Here is a 15,711-nt window from a genome sequence, read left to right as displayed (position 1 = left end):
ACATCATCATCAACAAGAAACGCTTTACCCTTGCGGGAACAGTCACGACAACTTCAGGTCACACTCATTCACCCATCCACATTCCTTTGTGCCATCAATCAACTACTCGTCGACATCGACATCAAGTAACAAACATATCACAACACGGTCCTTGACGACTGCTGGAACAACAACATCATCTCAAGCAGGCCTTCGAACATCACCAATCGAGTCAATCGAGACCACGCGGACCAGATCGCATCCAACTACGACGCACAACACCATCGTCCCATCTAACAAGAAGCGAGGATCATTCAAGATGCATATCACATCGCTCCTCGTCCTCGGCGCCCTGGGCGCTGTCACTGCCCACCCGTCCGGCCACGCGCGCTTCCACCGTGGCCTTCACCAAAACCCTAACCGCGCTGAGAACATCATCAGTGCTACTATCAACGGCAAGGTCGTCGAGTGGACCCAGGACTCGTCGCCCTTCGTCATGGCTGGTCGTCCCCAGAAGCACACCACGACCGCATCGCCAACCCCTACTCCTACGCCAACTCCCGCATCCTCTGAGGAGCCCGCTGCCACATCCACTCAGTCTGCATCTTCCGGTGACAGCGATGCTTCCGGCGAGGGTGTCTCAACCTACACCACCTTCTCTGACTACTGTGGCTCGTCTTCCAAGAAGCGTGCAACCCTTGGCCAGATCATGTACACTGGCAACACCGGCGATGGTACTTACGGCTGCAACATCATGAAGGTCGCCAGCGAGGCCGTCGCTGCCAAGTACGACAACACCATCAAGTTCTACGGTGCTACTGAAGACATGAACTGCTGGGTCTGGAACAAGATGGCTGCTGACGGCACCCTTTCTGGTATGTGGGGTACTGATGCTACTACTTTCACCCTCAAGGCCGGAGCTGTCCAGTACGTTGCCTTCGACAGCAACACCCAGGGCGCCGCCGCCTGCTACTCTGGAAGCGACCCTATCAAGACCACTTATGGTGCTTTGGCTGGATCCTGGGCTGAGTTCGACTTTGAGAACTCGAGCAACGATGGCTGGAGCGGTTTTGACTGCTCTTGCATCGTTGCCCAGGAGGCTGGTCTGTCCGTCCCTGCTTGCGAGATGGTCGGTGCCGGTGTTACCTCAAAGATCGCTGCTGGTGGTGCCGTCGACAACGCCTACGACCTCTCACTCAAGGATGCCGATGGCATTGGTGGTCAGTCCAGCGGCCCGTTGAAGATCGAGTTCAACGTCAACCCCAACTAAGACGGGTACCTCTTTCTTCACATCTTCTGATACAAACCGACGGCTGCTGTTTCCCACGGGGGCAGTGCCTGATAGGGCTGGTTATGTGGTTGGCTGCTCAGCTTCTTGGCACTTTCTTCGCAGACATGAACACCTTTTGCGCCTGGACATTGTGGATCTTGCAAAAGATGCCTGTCTAGGTCATGAATACATTCGGGCGAACATATAGGCATTTAAAGCTAAGCATTTGTAGTGTTTATTGAAATTCACAGAAAAGTCACTTTTTAAACTTTCGGCTGTTCCCTGGTGTTCCCGTATTATTCGTAGTAATCGCCACCTCGCTCGGTTGACCGTTGAGATCATCTTCCCGTACCGTAGTTACTTCACCACGTGTCGGCGCACCTACCCGTCCATCACATGAGTCGTAACGCTTGGACCCTGAAGTGAAGACAAGGTGAAGTTAGAATCTACTTGATCACGTCAGACGCATATCGAGATACGCTGCCAACTGCCGGTATGCATGCACTTCCGCTCGGTCTAGTTGCTGGGCAGGATGCACAGTCCGAGGAGCACATCCCAAAGATGGCAGTAGGTGTGGCCGTCACCGCATGACTCTTACCTACCTTCTACGTGGCTGTCGCCGCCTGACACAAGCAACGCTATCCCTCGAATCTGACAACTGATGATTTCATCAACTTCAAGCTCTCGGCAAGCCATGTCGTCGGTCAGAGACATCGTGCTCAGCTCCCAGCCATCTTCTTCGACGTCGAACCCTCCGCATTCCAATCGTTTCTTTGTCGTCTCCCGGCATCGCCTACGATCCCGACCGAGCGCCGCTAGAGTCTAGAACAGACTCGCCTCAACTCGACTCAACTCAGACCCAGACCTAGACTCAGACTCCCCCAATGCGGCAATGCGGACATGTCCCCCAGGCGCACCGATTGCAACAGACTCCTTATCGGTCCACCATCTTTATCGCGCCGCAATCGATTAATCGACCGACCGATGCCCGCCCGAGAAAAACACCGCAGGCCCTAACGCTAAAGTGCGTGCAGGAAGAAATCGAGATAGCGCGGGCGGGCGACGGACGGTGGGCGCCCCTCCTTCGCGGTGCTCCTGTTGTCAACTGACTCGTGGCTCTGCGACCAGCCGTTCCTGGGCTAGGAAGCACCAGCGCCGCGGGAGCGATTTTGGTGCTGGCGAATGACTCGCGCGCTGGATTCCCACGAGGGCGGACGTGACAAGTCTAGGCAGGCTTGGCGGAGCTGTCTGCGGCGTGTGTTCACTGTGTTGCTCGTGGGTGAAATGCCAACGCAGCATTCTCCAACGGATCCGTCATGCCATGCCACCTACGTCGTCGGCTCTCCGGGAGGCCTTGCACCTCTCCCTCGCTTGGCTTGAGGGCGTCGGGTGACAGAAGACCCTGTGGCGCCTGGGCTCACGATCCCGACGGCGCTTCATTCTCGAGGGAGGCGGGAGTGAGTCGACGAGCAGAAAAGCACTCGGCGGACGACCATGCGACGACGCTAGGAACAGATCTCCACTGTCACAAAGGCTACCGTCTCACCTGTCCGATGGAGTTTTTTTTCCGTCCCCTCCCCCGCCGTCCGTCTGGCATTTGGCACCGGCGCAGAAAATCATCTGCCGTGGTTCGTCGAGGCGTCGAGGCGTGCTTCTGCTTTCGGCGCCAAGATCCTTCTGAGGGGGTGGAGAGCACAGAGAGATCCAGTCCCAGTCCGGCCGGCGCTGGTGGCGTTATGCTCACCGTGGACCCTGAAACTATCGGTGAAGAAAGGTGGGCATGGAGGAGAGGGGATCGTGATGCCTCAGGCTGGGGAGCGTGATATCCTTTTCTGCCTGAGGATTCGGTTTCTGTGGGATCGAGGACGGTGAAGATTGGAATTATCTGGATAACGCTTGTGTCGACGGAGTCTTGCTAGGGATGTTAGCTCCGAAGCACAGGGCAAAGTGCTCTGGTGTGATGGCGGCCATTCTCGAGGCCGGTTTGAAGACTGAGCTGCCAATGGCCTCAGTTGTTCAGCCAATCTGCTCTGACTGGCGAGACAGCTTGATCACGACAGAACATGGACGAGATCTTCAAGGATGGCATGGCTTGGTCATTCAACCGACGTGCTTGCCCATATTTGTTGTTTTGAGAGCTGTTCGATGCCCGTCATGACGAATGCTGCACTTCTTGTGGCTACCCCATGGCTATCTTGAGGCGTCTCAAGAGGGCATGGCAACAGTAAGTGATATATGCTTTTCCTCGTCGAAAGATCACAGCCAGTGCTTGATTCCTGTGGTATAGAATACCAATTACAAGGCTCGAGGTTAGGCAGACCAGTAAAAGAGGAGCTTAAGCCAGGTGAATTAGCTGCTTCGTTGATCTCTTAAGATCTACGGATGGGCAGCAGGGTGTACTGTGCCCACCCGTGATCTGCCACAGGGGTCAGCTTGCCACATGGCTCGACTGGCGAAGCATTTGAAACATTGCTTTGAATGTACTTGGCCCGGCGCATTCAGAGGATACGTAAAGGTATAGGAGTCTGGCCAGGAACAAAGAGGTCACTTATCAAGAGCTATTTATGTTCTACACTTGAGATGCTAGTGCGATTGTCGAGTAAGTCTGGGGAAATTGAAGGCGTCTGCAGGTGCATCCTGTGAACTCTAGTGTGGTTTTGCAATGGTGGGCATTTGCCTCACCATCAAAGCTTCTTTATCTCAACTCTCCCTTTATCTACGACCGCATTTCTTCTCCTACGCTTTTGCATCCTCAGCCTTTGTTCTTGGCGAAATCGCCGTATCTGATTGATGGAACAATACGCGTGTGTACTCAACTTTAGGAGCCCGGGTGTGCCGCTCAACCTGCAGAGTCGCCAGTCAATCGCAATCAATGAGTTTGACTGCACTTCAGCACAGGATATCTTTCTTGACGATTTCATCTGCGTGTAGTTTCGTTGTGATGCTCAAAAAAGTTTCTTTAATGCCTGCTTCTCGGTGAAGAGGCGACCGACAGTTTGGCGGTACCGCTTGCTTCATTTCTGTAGGCAAGCAATCACTGGTACATCTCTCGCTACCAGGAAGATACTTTGGCTCAAGGCAGGACTTGAGAAGTAGATCACGCCTCCTAGATGACCATCCAGGGGTTCGAAGGGTATGTACCCTGCATTAAGCGCATGGCGGCTCAAGGATGGTGCATCATTACAGGACAGTAGCCGGTAACCGAAGCTCAATGCAACTTTGGCGCCGGCCACCAAACGAGATGAAATAAGGAGAGAGATGAGGCTCTCTGCCTGCCGTCTTCATCCCAACTTCTCACCAGGATCACTTACGATCAAGGGGCCAGTCCTTGCCCTATCGCACCGTTTCGAAACTCCATCTCGTGGAGTCCGCCCAATCGTAATCCCAGCCAAGCCCATGTCATGATCCACCCCCAAGAGCGCCCGCCGCCTCTAATTGATTGCTGGGTCCAGGTCCTTGAGACAGGCGATGGCTTGCCCAGCTTGACCAGACTACAATGAGGAAGGTCTGCCGTCGCCTCATGCGATTCCACCACACACAACACTCTATCATCACCATGGCGGCCCACGAAGGTATTTCATTCGACCCCGTTTCTAACCTCCTTGAGGCCTTTGAGCATCCAAGTCTCGTCTGAGCTTGATTGTTCTCGGAGTCCGGATTCTTGCCCCTGCACAGGAACCTACGGGCCATATCGAAATGACTGTTTCACGACTGAGCATGGAGCTATCATCGTCGTGCTATGGGGCAAGTCGCCTATGGTATATAAGACCTCCTTCTGCAGTCGTTCGTCAAGTTCTGGCAGTCTATCAGGTCACAATCTCTTTGCTGTTGTTGCCAGCCTTTTCATTCGTTTCAGTCTTTCTTTACGCGCCAGTCGCTCTATTCTTTCGCTTCTTATCAACTCGAGCTTCTTCACGATAGCCTTTCTCTCTTTACAAGTGAACATTGCCTTGTGCTAGACACCATGAAGTCGTTTGTCGCTTTCGCCTCTCTTCTTTCCACCGTTGCCGCCCATGGCATGGTTACCTCACCCACACCACGAGCTCTAGGCTTAAACTTCAAGGACGCCTGTGGCGAGCAGCTATTCAACAACCAAAATGCTGACCCCTATGGCAACATCCAAGCTTTGGCACAACTGATCAAGGCTGACGACTTCAACGCAACTGCTTGTAATCTCGCGTTCTGCAAGGGCTATCAGTTTTCTGATGCCAACGCCGCCGATATTCAGCAGTTCACCGCTGGTCAGACCCTACCTATGAAAATTGAGATCCGCGCGCCGCACACAGGTGTGGCCAACGTTAGCATTGTGGATGCTGCTACCGGTGCGATGATCGGGTCACCCCTGATTTCGTTTACGAACTATGCCAGCACGGCTACTGGCGTTGCCGCGAACAACACCGAGTTCTCGGTTACGCTTCCCGATGTGAGCTCCCAGTGTGCAACGACAGGTGCTTGTGTTCTGCAGTGGTGGTGGGACAGCAGGGAGGTCGGCCAGACCTACATGAACTGCATCGACTTCACTATGGGCTCTGGATCTGGCTCATCTCCCACAACATCCAGCAGCCCATCTTCAGTGCCCGCAACATCAGTTGCGCCTACGACCTTGGCCACCGTGGTCACCACACCATCGGCTGGCCCAACCACACTCGCCACCGTCACCACCTCATCCGCCCCTGCGACTTCGACTGCACCCGTGGACGATACTGGCGATGACGAGTGCGATGCTACAGAGCCTGAAGACCCAGAAGAGGGTGATGATGGTGAGGGAGACGACGACGAGTGTGATGCCACCGAGCCGGAAGATCCGGAGGAAGGCGACGACGGTGATGATGAGTGCGATGCTGCAGACCCCGAGGAGCCTGAGGACCCCACCACTTGTGAGGAGGAGGTTGTATTTGTGGACGAGTAGACATCTTCCGAGTCTGGTGAGGAGTGTACAAAATGTGATGGGGCACTTCGCGCTGCGAGCAACGTGAAAGCCATGCCTTTCTTCGGTATATATTCGTTAGTTGTATAAAACATCATTGCACTTTGTGACATTTCTTGAAACCCGGACGTGTGAAAAGCAAATGAGACTGTGAATTAAAAGACCACAAATGTAAATGCTAGATCCAAATTTTCTTCTGACGTCGATGACCGTAGAATTAATTGAAACAATGAAGCCTGTCGACCATTCCACATGCTATGATTATTGAGATTTACACTCATCACTCGATGACCAATTGATAATCAGATGCGACGCGGCCGATTGTCGCTTTTCGTTCATGTAAGAGTATTTACTTCGAGTGTTATTCGGCATATGAGATTGGTCCTGCCCAAACGTGGGTGGGTTGCATTTGAAAACACCCGCATGCCCCTATATGGCTGGCTCAACCGTTTGAAGGATTTAGTGCTGATATGCCAGTCTCAGCCGCAACGGAAGGTGCACCAATCCCCCAAGTTTCCCAAATTGCCACTGATGGATTACTGGCAGATTTGTTCCAATAGCCCTATACAAGGCAGGCAATGATGAGGTGTGGCTGGTGCACGGAAGTCTGGACATTAACGATGCCTCGTTTATCGTGCTGTACTACGCCTGTGTAACCACAGACACGCGCGCAATCAAATCCTTGGCATTGCAGACTTGAAAGACGCGAATACTACTTATTGCGTTGGCCCCCACCCATCATGGAGTTGCTGGCCAGATTTTGCCGCTGGTATTGCCTTTATCTCTACCGATCATGGCTTCAAGGCGGGGAGGCCAGTCCGTCGTTCAAGGATGGTTTCTTGAAATTCTCGCAATACTTGCATCCATCGCACTTCTAGGTGCGCTCGCAGCCATTCTTTCCTCGTTCGACCGAAAGCCCATTTTCGATACTGGAGTCGTGACACTAAATGCCATCGTGTCCACCATCTCTACCGCGGAGAAAGCTCTGTTGACACTGGCGGTTGCAAGCTCAATCAGCCAATGGAACTGGATACTCTTCTCAAGCAGGCCACGACGCCTCTATGATTTTGAGCGTGTAGCGGATGCTAGCCGAGGTTCTCTAGGGAGCTTCATGCTGTTGGGAAATGTGCATCTTCGGGGAGGGTTAGTAGCCCTTAATCAAGATAGGGGAGTGTTCTTGTTGATCCAAATCTGTCAAGGACAATCGTGCGATTTGGTGCGCTAGTCATGGTCGTGACAATCGCACTTGACCCATTTGCACAGCAGCTCGTGCAATTCGACCAAGAAATGAGATTTACAGCAGATACGACTGGGCAAGCGAAAGTCCCTTTTGCGAATCGCTACTCAAAGGGCAGTGTCTTTAGCCTCAGCCTTCCTGGAATCACAGGTACGCTTGCATCGGCATAATTCAATACGACAAGAACTAAATGCACCTGTGGGCAGTCGACGATGATGGCAGCCTACTAGTTTCTCAGCCACAGGTCATATGGGCCGATGCCGATTACGCCCGTAAGCAACTTTTGGAGTTCATTTTCACCTCTTCTAGCCATGTTTGGAGTAATGGAGACAAAGACACCGTCCCAATGTGGACGGTTACTCCCGAGACATCTCCTTTCGAGCCTTTCCCTGATCTCTTACTGTCCTCATAAGGCAATTACTGACTCTAGATGTTGTAGTTCAGTCTGCAACCGTTTTCGGTATCACCGCGAACCCCTTTTCGATATCCCAGCAAGTCGCATTTGGGTGCCCATCTAGCGAATGCAAGTTCGAAGCTGTGTCCTCATTAGCTGTTTGCAGCCGCTGTTCTGACCTTGCATCCAAGCTTGAAAAGAACACCGACAGCGACGGAGCTCTCTGGGTGGCCCTGGATCGATCTGTTTCTGGGGCACAGGCAGCATCCGGCTCCACAGAATATCGTCTTCACAATGGTCTATATCTTAACAATATCGACAAATCAATGGGGGGCGATGACCAACTTGTTTATATGACCATGTTTGGTACTACAAATAGAAGCAGGACGGTTACAATGGGCGACGTAGACACGCTCATCTGGTCGCAAAGTATGATAAAGGTCGACGCAGATCCACATAACACCAAGAAGTGGCCAGATTATAGCATCATCGCCTCCGAATGTGCATTATACTATTGCGTCAAGAACTACACCGCCGAGGTTCGAAACGGCACGGTTTACGAGGATTCATCCGTGGTCGAGGATGCGAGACGGACAGCGGATTCATGGCAGATCCAGAAATCCTCACTCCAGACCTGGAACAAAGATGATGCCGAAAGTATCGCATTTGATATTGCAGGATCTGGAGTCGCGAGAAGTGACCTTAGGCTCGGGTCTGTCGGGTCCGGTAGAGGATGGAACATCTCCCAGGATGCTATTAATGGGGTAAGTTTCTTCATGCAAAAGACTTTCCAGGTCTGTATGAACGAAAACTGCACCGAGAGCATTGCCGACGTTGATCCCATTAACGGTTATTACATCGCTGCCAATATTGCGCAATACGATTCCAGCATTGCAAAGGTACTATTTGAAGCGACTGACTTTGATGGAATCTTTGAAAACATCGCCGCAAGCATGAGCACCGCTATCCGCAATGGAGGTGACGATACCACGGGGCAAAGCGGTCTAGTCGGCACTCCAACAACCGTGTATGCAGTAGACTGGCGATGGATCATACTGCATTGTATCGCGGAACTTGGAGCAGTGCTTTTTCTGATTTGCACGATCTGGATAACCTCCCGCCGCAAAGGGCCGATAGTGCCTGCTTGGAAGGCTAGCGAGCTAGCGGTCATGTCCCGGGGAATCCGCTTAGGAGACAATCTAAAAGATGCCACGACCAGTAAGGAGCTCGAAGAGAGGGCTAAAGTCTTGTCTGTTGTGCTCGTGGGCGACACCAATAGTACTATTCCGGGGCATGAACAAAGATGGAACTTGATGGAGAGAAATGATCACAATTGCAACAACTATCAAAATCTAGTTCCAGACCGAACACCTCTCACCCCCGCTAATACACGCGAACCGCCAGCACCGGGATATGGATGGCAAACGCCTTCCCCCGGAACCCAGGGCCACGATCCGTATCAGACATGGCCCGAAGATCAAAACGAGCACCACGAGCTCAGACAACGGTAGGGAAGCCAGCCGAGTATTTTCAAACAGCACCTCGGCTCCTACTCTTCTCGATAAGCGCTTCAACAAGAGTCAACTTGGTCATCTTTTTGAGCACTCCCTCTGACAGCCAAGCTGGCAGCATACTCGAGACTCGTGCAGCTAGAGCGTTCTCGCCTCTCCATATGACGCTGGGCGGGTTGTTCCCCAATAGCAGCGCTGAAACTTCTATGGCCCACTGCTCGGGAGATATTCCAATCTCGCGAAGGTCGTCCTGGCTCATAGCCTTCTCGACGACCTCGCGGGCTGGTTCGAATATCGAACCCTTCGGTAGTCGCTCGGCTTTGGTATTGGCGTTGCTATTGGAAATCAAATTTGTTCGCACTCCTGCTGTCTTGAGGTCAATGACGCGAATACCAAATGGAGCCAGTTCGAGACGCATCGTCTGAGAGAGCATGGCGAATGCTGCTTTTGATGAATTGTACACGCCTTGAAAAGGAAGCGCTGATACCGATCCAACTGATGTATGATTGACGATCATTGCTTTGGCTTGATGGCCAGTTCCTGCCGAAACATCAATAGATCTGAGTAGCAGAGGCAAGAAAGCTTGCGTAACGGCAAGATGTGCCCAGACGTTCACATCGTACAGCTTCTTCGCATCGTCTAGTGATACGTCCGCAATGGGCATGATATAGCTTCCAGCAGCGTTGTTGACAAGCATGTCCAGACCTCCGCCATCTAGTATGGAAGAGCATACAGACGAGACTGCAGCCGCGATGGATGATGCCGATGTCACGTCTAAGGACATAATCTCGATCCCTAGGGCGGCTAGAGGTTGCAACTTAGATAGGTTCCGCGCTGTCGCGTAGACGTGATGTCCGGCATTGTGGAAAGCTATAGCAAGGGCTGCGCCTGTGCCGCCAGGAGAGCAGCCCGTGATTAGGATTCTGAGATTATGGTTGGAAGTCATGAGTTGGGTGATAATAGAGGATGAGATTTATGCTTAATTAAGCGATGGGTTCGAAGGTATGGCAAGGAAGCAAATACTTGTTATACAATCAGTTAAAGAGACGTATAACAAGAGGAGCGTCAACAAAACTCAGCGACAGTGGCCGTTTCGCAAAGCCACATACTATTTTTTACTTGTTCTACTACTTATATGAACTTTGCCTTTCACTGGTAGCAAATTGGCTTATTCATCAGTCACTACCAGATCTAACCAGATCCCCGAGGTCGTAGACTGGAATGCTGCGGGTTTGTGGAGTTGCGGAGTTGCGGACTTTTCAAGACTAGGTGTCGTAACGCAACACTGCCTTCGTGGGATAACGTCAGCCACAATTCGCCTAAGACATAGCTACGAGACATTCTCTAAGTGATCTAGGCTGTCATGCTATGCATCATCGCTCCGAAAGGCGAAACAACTCAACTAGAAATCGACACGTGTGCTGGCTGATTTAACTGCCAAACGACTGAAAGCTGGAACATCAATCTCAATGTATTTGCATGCGTGCTATGACAAATATCAGTCGACTTCGTGTGCCTCGCCTACTTGATCATTGGCTTCACAATATAGCTGCATACAAGAGCTCCGTCCAATATCGTCAACTCCACCGAGCGTATAAGACCTAACACCATGCCTTCTAACACTTTCTTGAGAGTAAAAATTCTCTCAGTTTCCTAATTCACCGTAATTATTAATATTGATAGATGTCATGGTCGCTCACTGTTATCAATGTTAGGAGTTGAGAAGAGGGGCGAAAGGAAATCTGCCTTCCTGGCTTATGCTTAAGCACCCAGTATTCTGAACCTCTCTTTAAACATTTTGTATTCTGGCAGGACTTGACTCACATTGTAACACCTTTACTATCCAATCCAACCCTTTTGAATATTGACAGTAAGCGTCTCTGCTGCGTTGCACGGCGGGCTAAGTTCTGGCCCCGCACCTGCCGATGTCGTGATTATCGATGTCGTGATCAACCTAAGTACCAATTTGTAATCACCACTGTGACGACATGTATGGCTCAGTTAAACGCGGTCATCGGTAACCTCGGAATAATTCAACGTGGATGGATAAAAGCATAGAGTTCAATCCGCTCACGCCCAAATAACGAGTTTGACGATCTAAAATTTCATCATTAGAGGATAACAGGATGTCCGAGACTAAGAAGCTGCATCTTACCGCTTTTATGCGACCTGTCAGTCTGCATACTGGCGCATGGCGATACCCAGGCTCATATCCAGATGCCAACTTTAACCTCAAACATCTTAAGTCATTCATACAGAAACTCGAGCAAGCAAAATTTGATGCATTCTTCATGGCAGATCACCTTGCGGTGCTCAATATGCCGGTTGAAGCGTTGAAAAGAAGCCACACAGTCACATCTTTTGAACCTTTCACTTTACTGTCTGCATTATCGCAAGTAACCGAGAAGATTGGTCTTGCAGCGACAGCATCGACTACATATGACGAACCGTACCATATCGCCCGCCGTTTCGCCTCACTTGATCATCTCAGCAACGGCAGAGCGGCGTGGAATATCGTGACTACGGGCAACCCGGAATCTTCAAAGAATTTTGGCCGTGACGAGCATATGGAGCACAGTGAGCGTTATAAGCGAGCTAGGGAGTTCTATGACGTTGTTACGGGATTGTGGGATAGTTTTGCTGACGATGCCTTCATTCGCGACCCTGAGAGTGGCATCTATTTTGACCCAGAGAAACTACATGTTCTCAACCACTCGGGTGATGATTTAAAGGTGCGCGGCCCGCTTAATATTGCGCGTCCAGTACAAGGATGGCCTGTGATCGTCCAGGCTGGTCAATCTGAGCCAGGAAGGCAACTCGCGGCAGAGACAGCGGAAGTTGTGTTCTGCTCACCGCGAGACCTGGACTCTGCAAAGGCGTTGTATGCGGATATCAAGGGGCGGGCAACTGCTGCTGGTAGGAGCCGTGATCATATCAATATCCTTCCCGCTGCTCTGATTGTAATCGGTGACTCAATCGACGATGCCAAAGCAAAGCGACTCAAGTTGGACAGCTTGGTACATTATGACAGCGCTATTGCATCGCTATCCGTGGCCCTTGGAGCCGATGCCTCTGGCTTTGATCCGGATGGTCCACTGCCAGAAGATATTCCTGACACGAATGCGAGCAAAACAAGCCGTGCTGGAGTGATTAAGCTTGCTCAAGACGAAGGCTTGACGGTGCGTCAACTTGCCGGGCGCTACGGAGGGTACTCGGGGCTGGCATTTGTGGGGACTCCGGAGACAGTTGCAGACGAGCTTGGTACCTGGATCGCCGAAGAGGGTGCTGATGGATTTACGGTTGTATTTCCCTTCCTTCCACAGGGCCTCGACGATGTGACCCAGAGACTCGTCCCGGAACTCCAGCGGCGGGGCCTCTTCCGTCAGGACTATGAAGGTACGACTTTGAGGGAACACCTAGGACTACCTCGACCGACGAATAAGTTTTTTGAGGCGTAGTTATTTTATTCAAAGCTCACTGTAGCCTGGGAATACAAATCTTCGTCTCCTTTCCGTGTTGACATAGCTTTTGATAGAAGTAGCTCCATCTCTGTGGATGTAACACCAGTTGTGAGACGATTAGGCTTTGCGAACCGTAAAAGGCCTTCTTGTGCCACTTACATCTACAATTCCTGAACGGGAGTCACCCTTGAAGAGAAAATATTCATACCAAGAGGAATCTCGGTTCATTGGTATCAGTGTACTACTTCAATTACTATCACACCAGATCACCCTATTTCACACCACATTTTCATTGGATTTACCACACAAGACCCTTGACCTGCTGGATGTTCTTGACATTGATGCTCCTCCACATAAGCACTGAAGCAAGTGTGATGGTGTACAGAGAGGTCGCAGCAATCAGCATGAGCTTCTGGGTCTCGCCGTAGGCGTGGTTGATGCCGTCGCGCGTAGGAGATCCGATCGGGTAAGAGGACTGGACCGTCAGGTCACCATAGATGCTGGCGAAATCAGCCTGGGCATCAGCCGGTAGGTACTTCATGAGCTTGTTGGGGAAGATGCCCGTCCACATAGCAGCAGCGATGGCATAACCGATGGCGCCGCCAACGCTGGCGATCATGCTTTCCATGGCCAAGACAGCGGGAATGTTCTGGTGGGAGGAGACGGCCATGACGGTCATCTGCTCACAGATAACCAAGACACCACCACCGAAAGCCACGAAGATCTGGCACATGACGATGTAGCCGATATCCTGGTCGGGCTGACGGAAGTGGATCATAAGACCAACACCCAGAGCGGTCAGTGGCACACCGAAGTACAGAGCCAGCCACTTCAGTCGACCATTGAAGCGAATGATCACTCCCATAATAAGCGAGCAGGTGCAGGCTCCGACTGTGTAGATGTTGCTGATGTAGCTTGCGTGCGTAACACTTTGGTTGAACACCACAATGAGGAAGGAGTAGAAGTATGTATCCCAGATGTACCAGGCGCAGTAAATGCTTGCCACCATGGTATAGGTGAAGAACACAGTTCTGTCAGTCATCAAATGCCACGGAATGAAGGTGACAGGGGCGAGGTATTTCTCCCAGAGGGCGAAGGCAATAACAAGCAAGCCACCGAAGATGAAGAAGCAGATGATCAAAGGAGACTTCCAGGTGTCCTTCTGGTAGGAGTAGAGAGAGAACGCCAGCAGGAATAGAGCGAGACCAGTGGCGGCCAGCAGGAGTCCGATGACATCGAATTCCTTGAAGTAATACACAATCGACTCCTTCCAGTTTCGGTTGGATGTTGGCTTCTCTGGCACCAAACCCTGTTTCTCGGCTTTCTTCTGGTTATAGTAGAACAATGCGAAGAGGGGCACGGTAACGACTGGGTAGACGATAGCCCAGACACCAAGACCCCATCTAAATCCCACACCATCGAGAGCGCTCTGTGCTGCGGGACCATAAGCCCAGACAGTAGCAATCCATGGCGATCCAGCAAAGGCAATCATGAACGCTCGACTCTTCAGAGATGATGTGTCGGCAATGAAGATGGTTGTTGTGAAGTCGATACAACTGTAGCCGGTGCTGTAAAAGACTTGAGCGGCGGCGTAAGTCTTCACATTGTTGCAGCCAGCCATCATGATCAAGCCAGTTGTCATGACAATGATCATGAATCCAAATGCCTGAGGACGGCCCCAGATGTTCATGAGTTTTGCATAAGGAAGCTTAATCAGACCAGACACAAGGGAGGCAACGATGCTTGTCGTGGCAGTGAGAGAGTGAGCCTGGAAGTTGCTAGTGACGTAAGGTGTCAAAGTGCCGATGATTCCAGATGAGAAGGCTTGAATGAAGCAGACCAGCCAGATTCTGAGAGTTGTTAGTGGCTTGCACACCCAGACAATCTTGGCAGCAAATGGCATAGTAGTATTTACTTACAAAATGTACGCCACGATCAAATGCTTTTTGGTCCAGACCTGGGCCAGAGCCCGAGCAGCCGCGACACCATGCTCGTAGTCTGAAAGGGACTCCTCGCCTTCAGAGTCATGAGCCTTGTTGTCAACGGCGGTCTTCTCCTTAGAGTCGTCAATGGGCGTCTCTGCGTCCTGTTGAGGGGTTGTCTCGTCGACGACGGGAGCGTCCTTTGGACCCCTGACAGGGAATCGGAACCTCATGGCTACAAGTGACGATTTGAGCACAGATCGGGTTGAGGATCGACAACAGCAGGGTTATCTCAATGCTTGCTAAGGTGCAGTGAGAAAGGGACGGGAGACGAGGGATGCAGACAGAGGAGAGGAGGGGATCTTAAATCTCATCTGCATGGGACCCTCACACTGGATCCTGCCTGCATGGTAACCGAAATGCACCGAAGTCTGCGGGATTTCACAGAACAAGCAGAGGCCATCTACCCTGTGACACGCCGCTCCTCCGGTCTAGGCCCGAGGTGTGCGTGATCTTGGCCCCCCGGTCGCCGGCCCAGGCTCCGTGAAAATTTCTGGTTCATTGAATTTCAAAATCTTGGACAGGGGCTGGGGTATTGCGGAGCTCTACTTCTGGATCCCTCGTTGTTGTATCCAATTGCACGCACAGTCTTGGCTTTCAACAGCGGGTGCTTGGCTCTAAGGGGTAAAGCTTACATCTTATCTGATCATATCTGATCATCAGATACCGCCAATCGCGGGCCACGGTGGTGGGCACCTGGTCTATCCATTACCTTATGGCGGTACGCGTCAAAGCCAGTCTTGGCCGATCTGGGTAAGCCGCCGAAATGTCGCTTCAATGGTCATTCCACTGATGCAGAGTTTTCCATCTAATCAATCGCGACATTGTCCGCTTGACTCGGAGCTATGTGCTCGCAACCCCACACACCTTCCTGCAGGAAATTTGAACCCTTACATGGATCCATACCCATGGAAACCATTTCCGATTCTTACCAAGGATCGTCGACATCG

At 51.5% G+C, this 15,711-nt stretch overlaps 3 protein-coding genes across 3 annotated transcripts; 2 read left to right on the top strand and 1 right to left on the bottom strand.

The window, feature by feature from the left end:
• Nucleotides 1–298: 298 nt before the first annotated feature.
• UCRPA7_3518 (putative allergen asp f4-like protein) lies at nucleotides 299–1,249 on the top strand (the record flags this gene model as incomplete). Its single annotated transcript, XM_007916177.1, has 1 exon — nucleotides 299–1,249. One exon carries the CDS (start codon nucleotides 299–301, stop codon nucleotides 1,247–1,249), a length of 951 nt encoding a protein of 316 aa, XP_007914368.1.
• A 4,018-nt stretch (nucleotides 1,250–5,267) lies between these two features.
• On the top strand, nucleotides 5,268–6,158 carry UCRPA7_3517 (putative chitin binding protein; the record flags this gene model as incomplete). Its single annotated transcript, XM_007916156.1, has 1 exon — nucleotides 5,268–6,158. The coding sequence occupies one exon, from the start codon at nucleotides 5,268–5,270 to the stop codon at nucleotides 6,156–6,158; it is 891 nt and encodes a 296-aa protein (XP_007914347.1).
• A 6,919-nt stretch (nucleotides 6,159–13,077) lies between these two features.
• Nucleotides 13,078–15,421, bottom strand: UCRPA7_3516 (putative siderophore iron transporter protein; the record flags this gene model as incomplete). The annotated part of the gene is made up of 3 exons (XM_007916137.1): nucleotides 13,078–14,629; nucleotides 14,699–14,936; nucleotides 15,397–15,421. The coding sequence occupies 3 exons, from the start codon at nucleotides 15,419–15,421 to the stop codon at nucleotides 13,078–13,080; spliced, it is 1,815 nt and encodes a 604-aa protein (XP_007914328.1).
• Between the last annotated feature and the right edge of the window lie 290 nt (nucleotides 15,422–15,711).

The sequence above is a fragment of the Phaeoacremonium minimum genome (genome assembly GCF_000392275.1).
Source record: "Phaeoacremonium minimum UCRPA7 unplaced genomic scaffold PA7_03_scaffold_288, whole genome shotgun sequence".
Taxonomy (NCBI): Eukaryota; Fungi; Ascomycota; class Sordariomycetes; order Togniniales; family Togniniaceae; genus Phaeoacremonium; species Phaeoacremonium minimum.
This window is presented reverse-complemented; position numbering and strand designations above follow the sequence as displayed.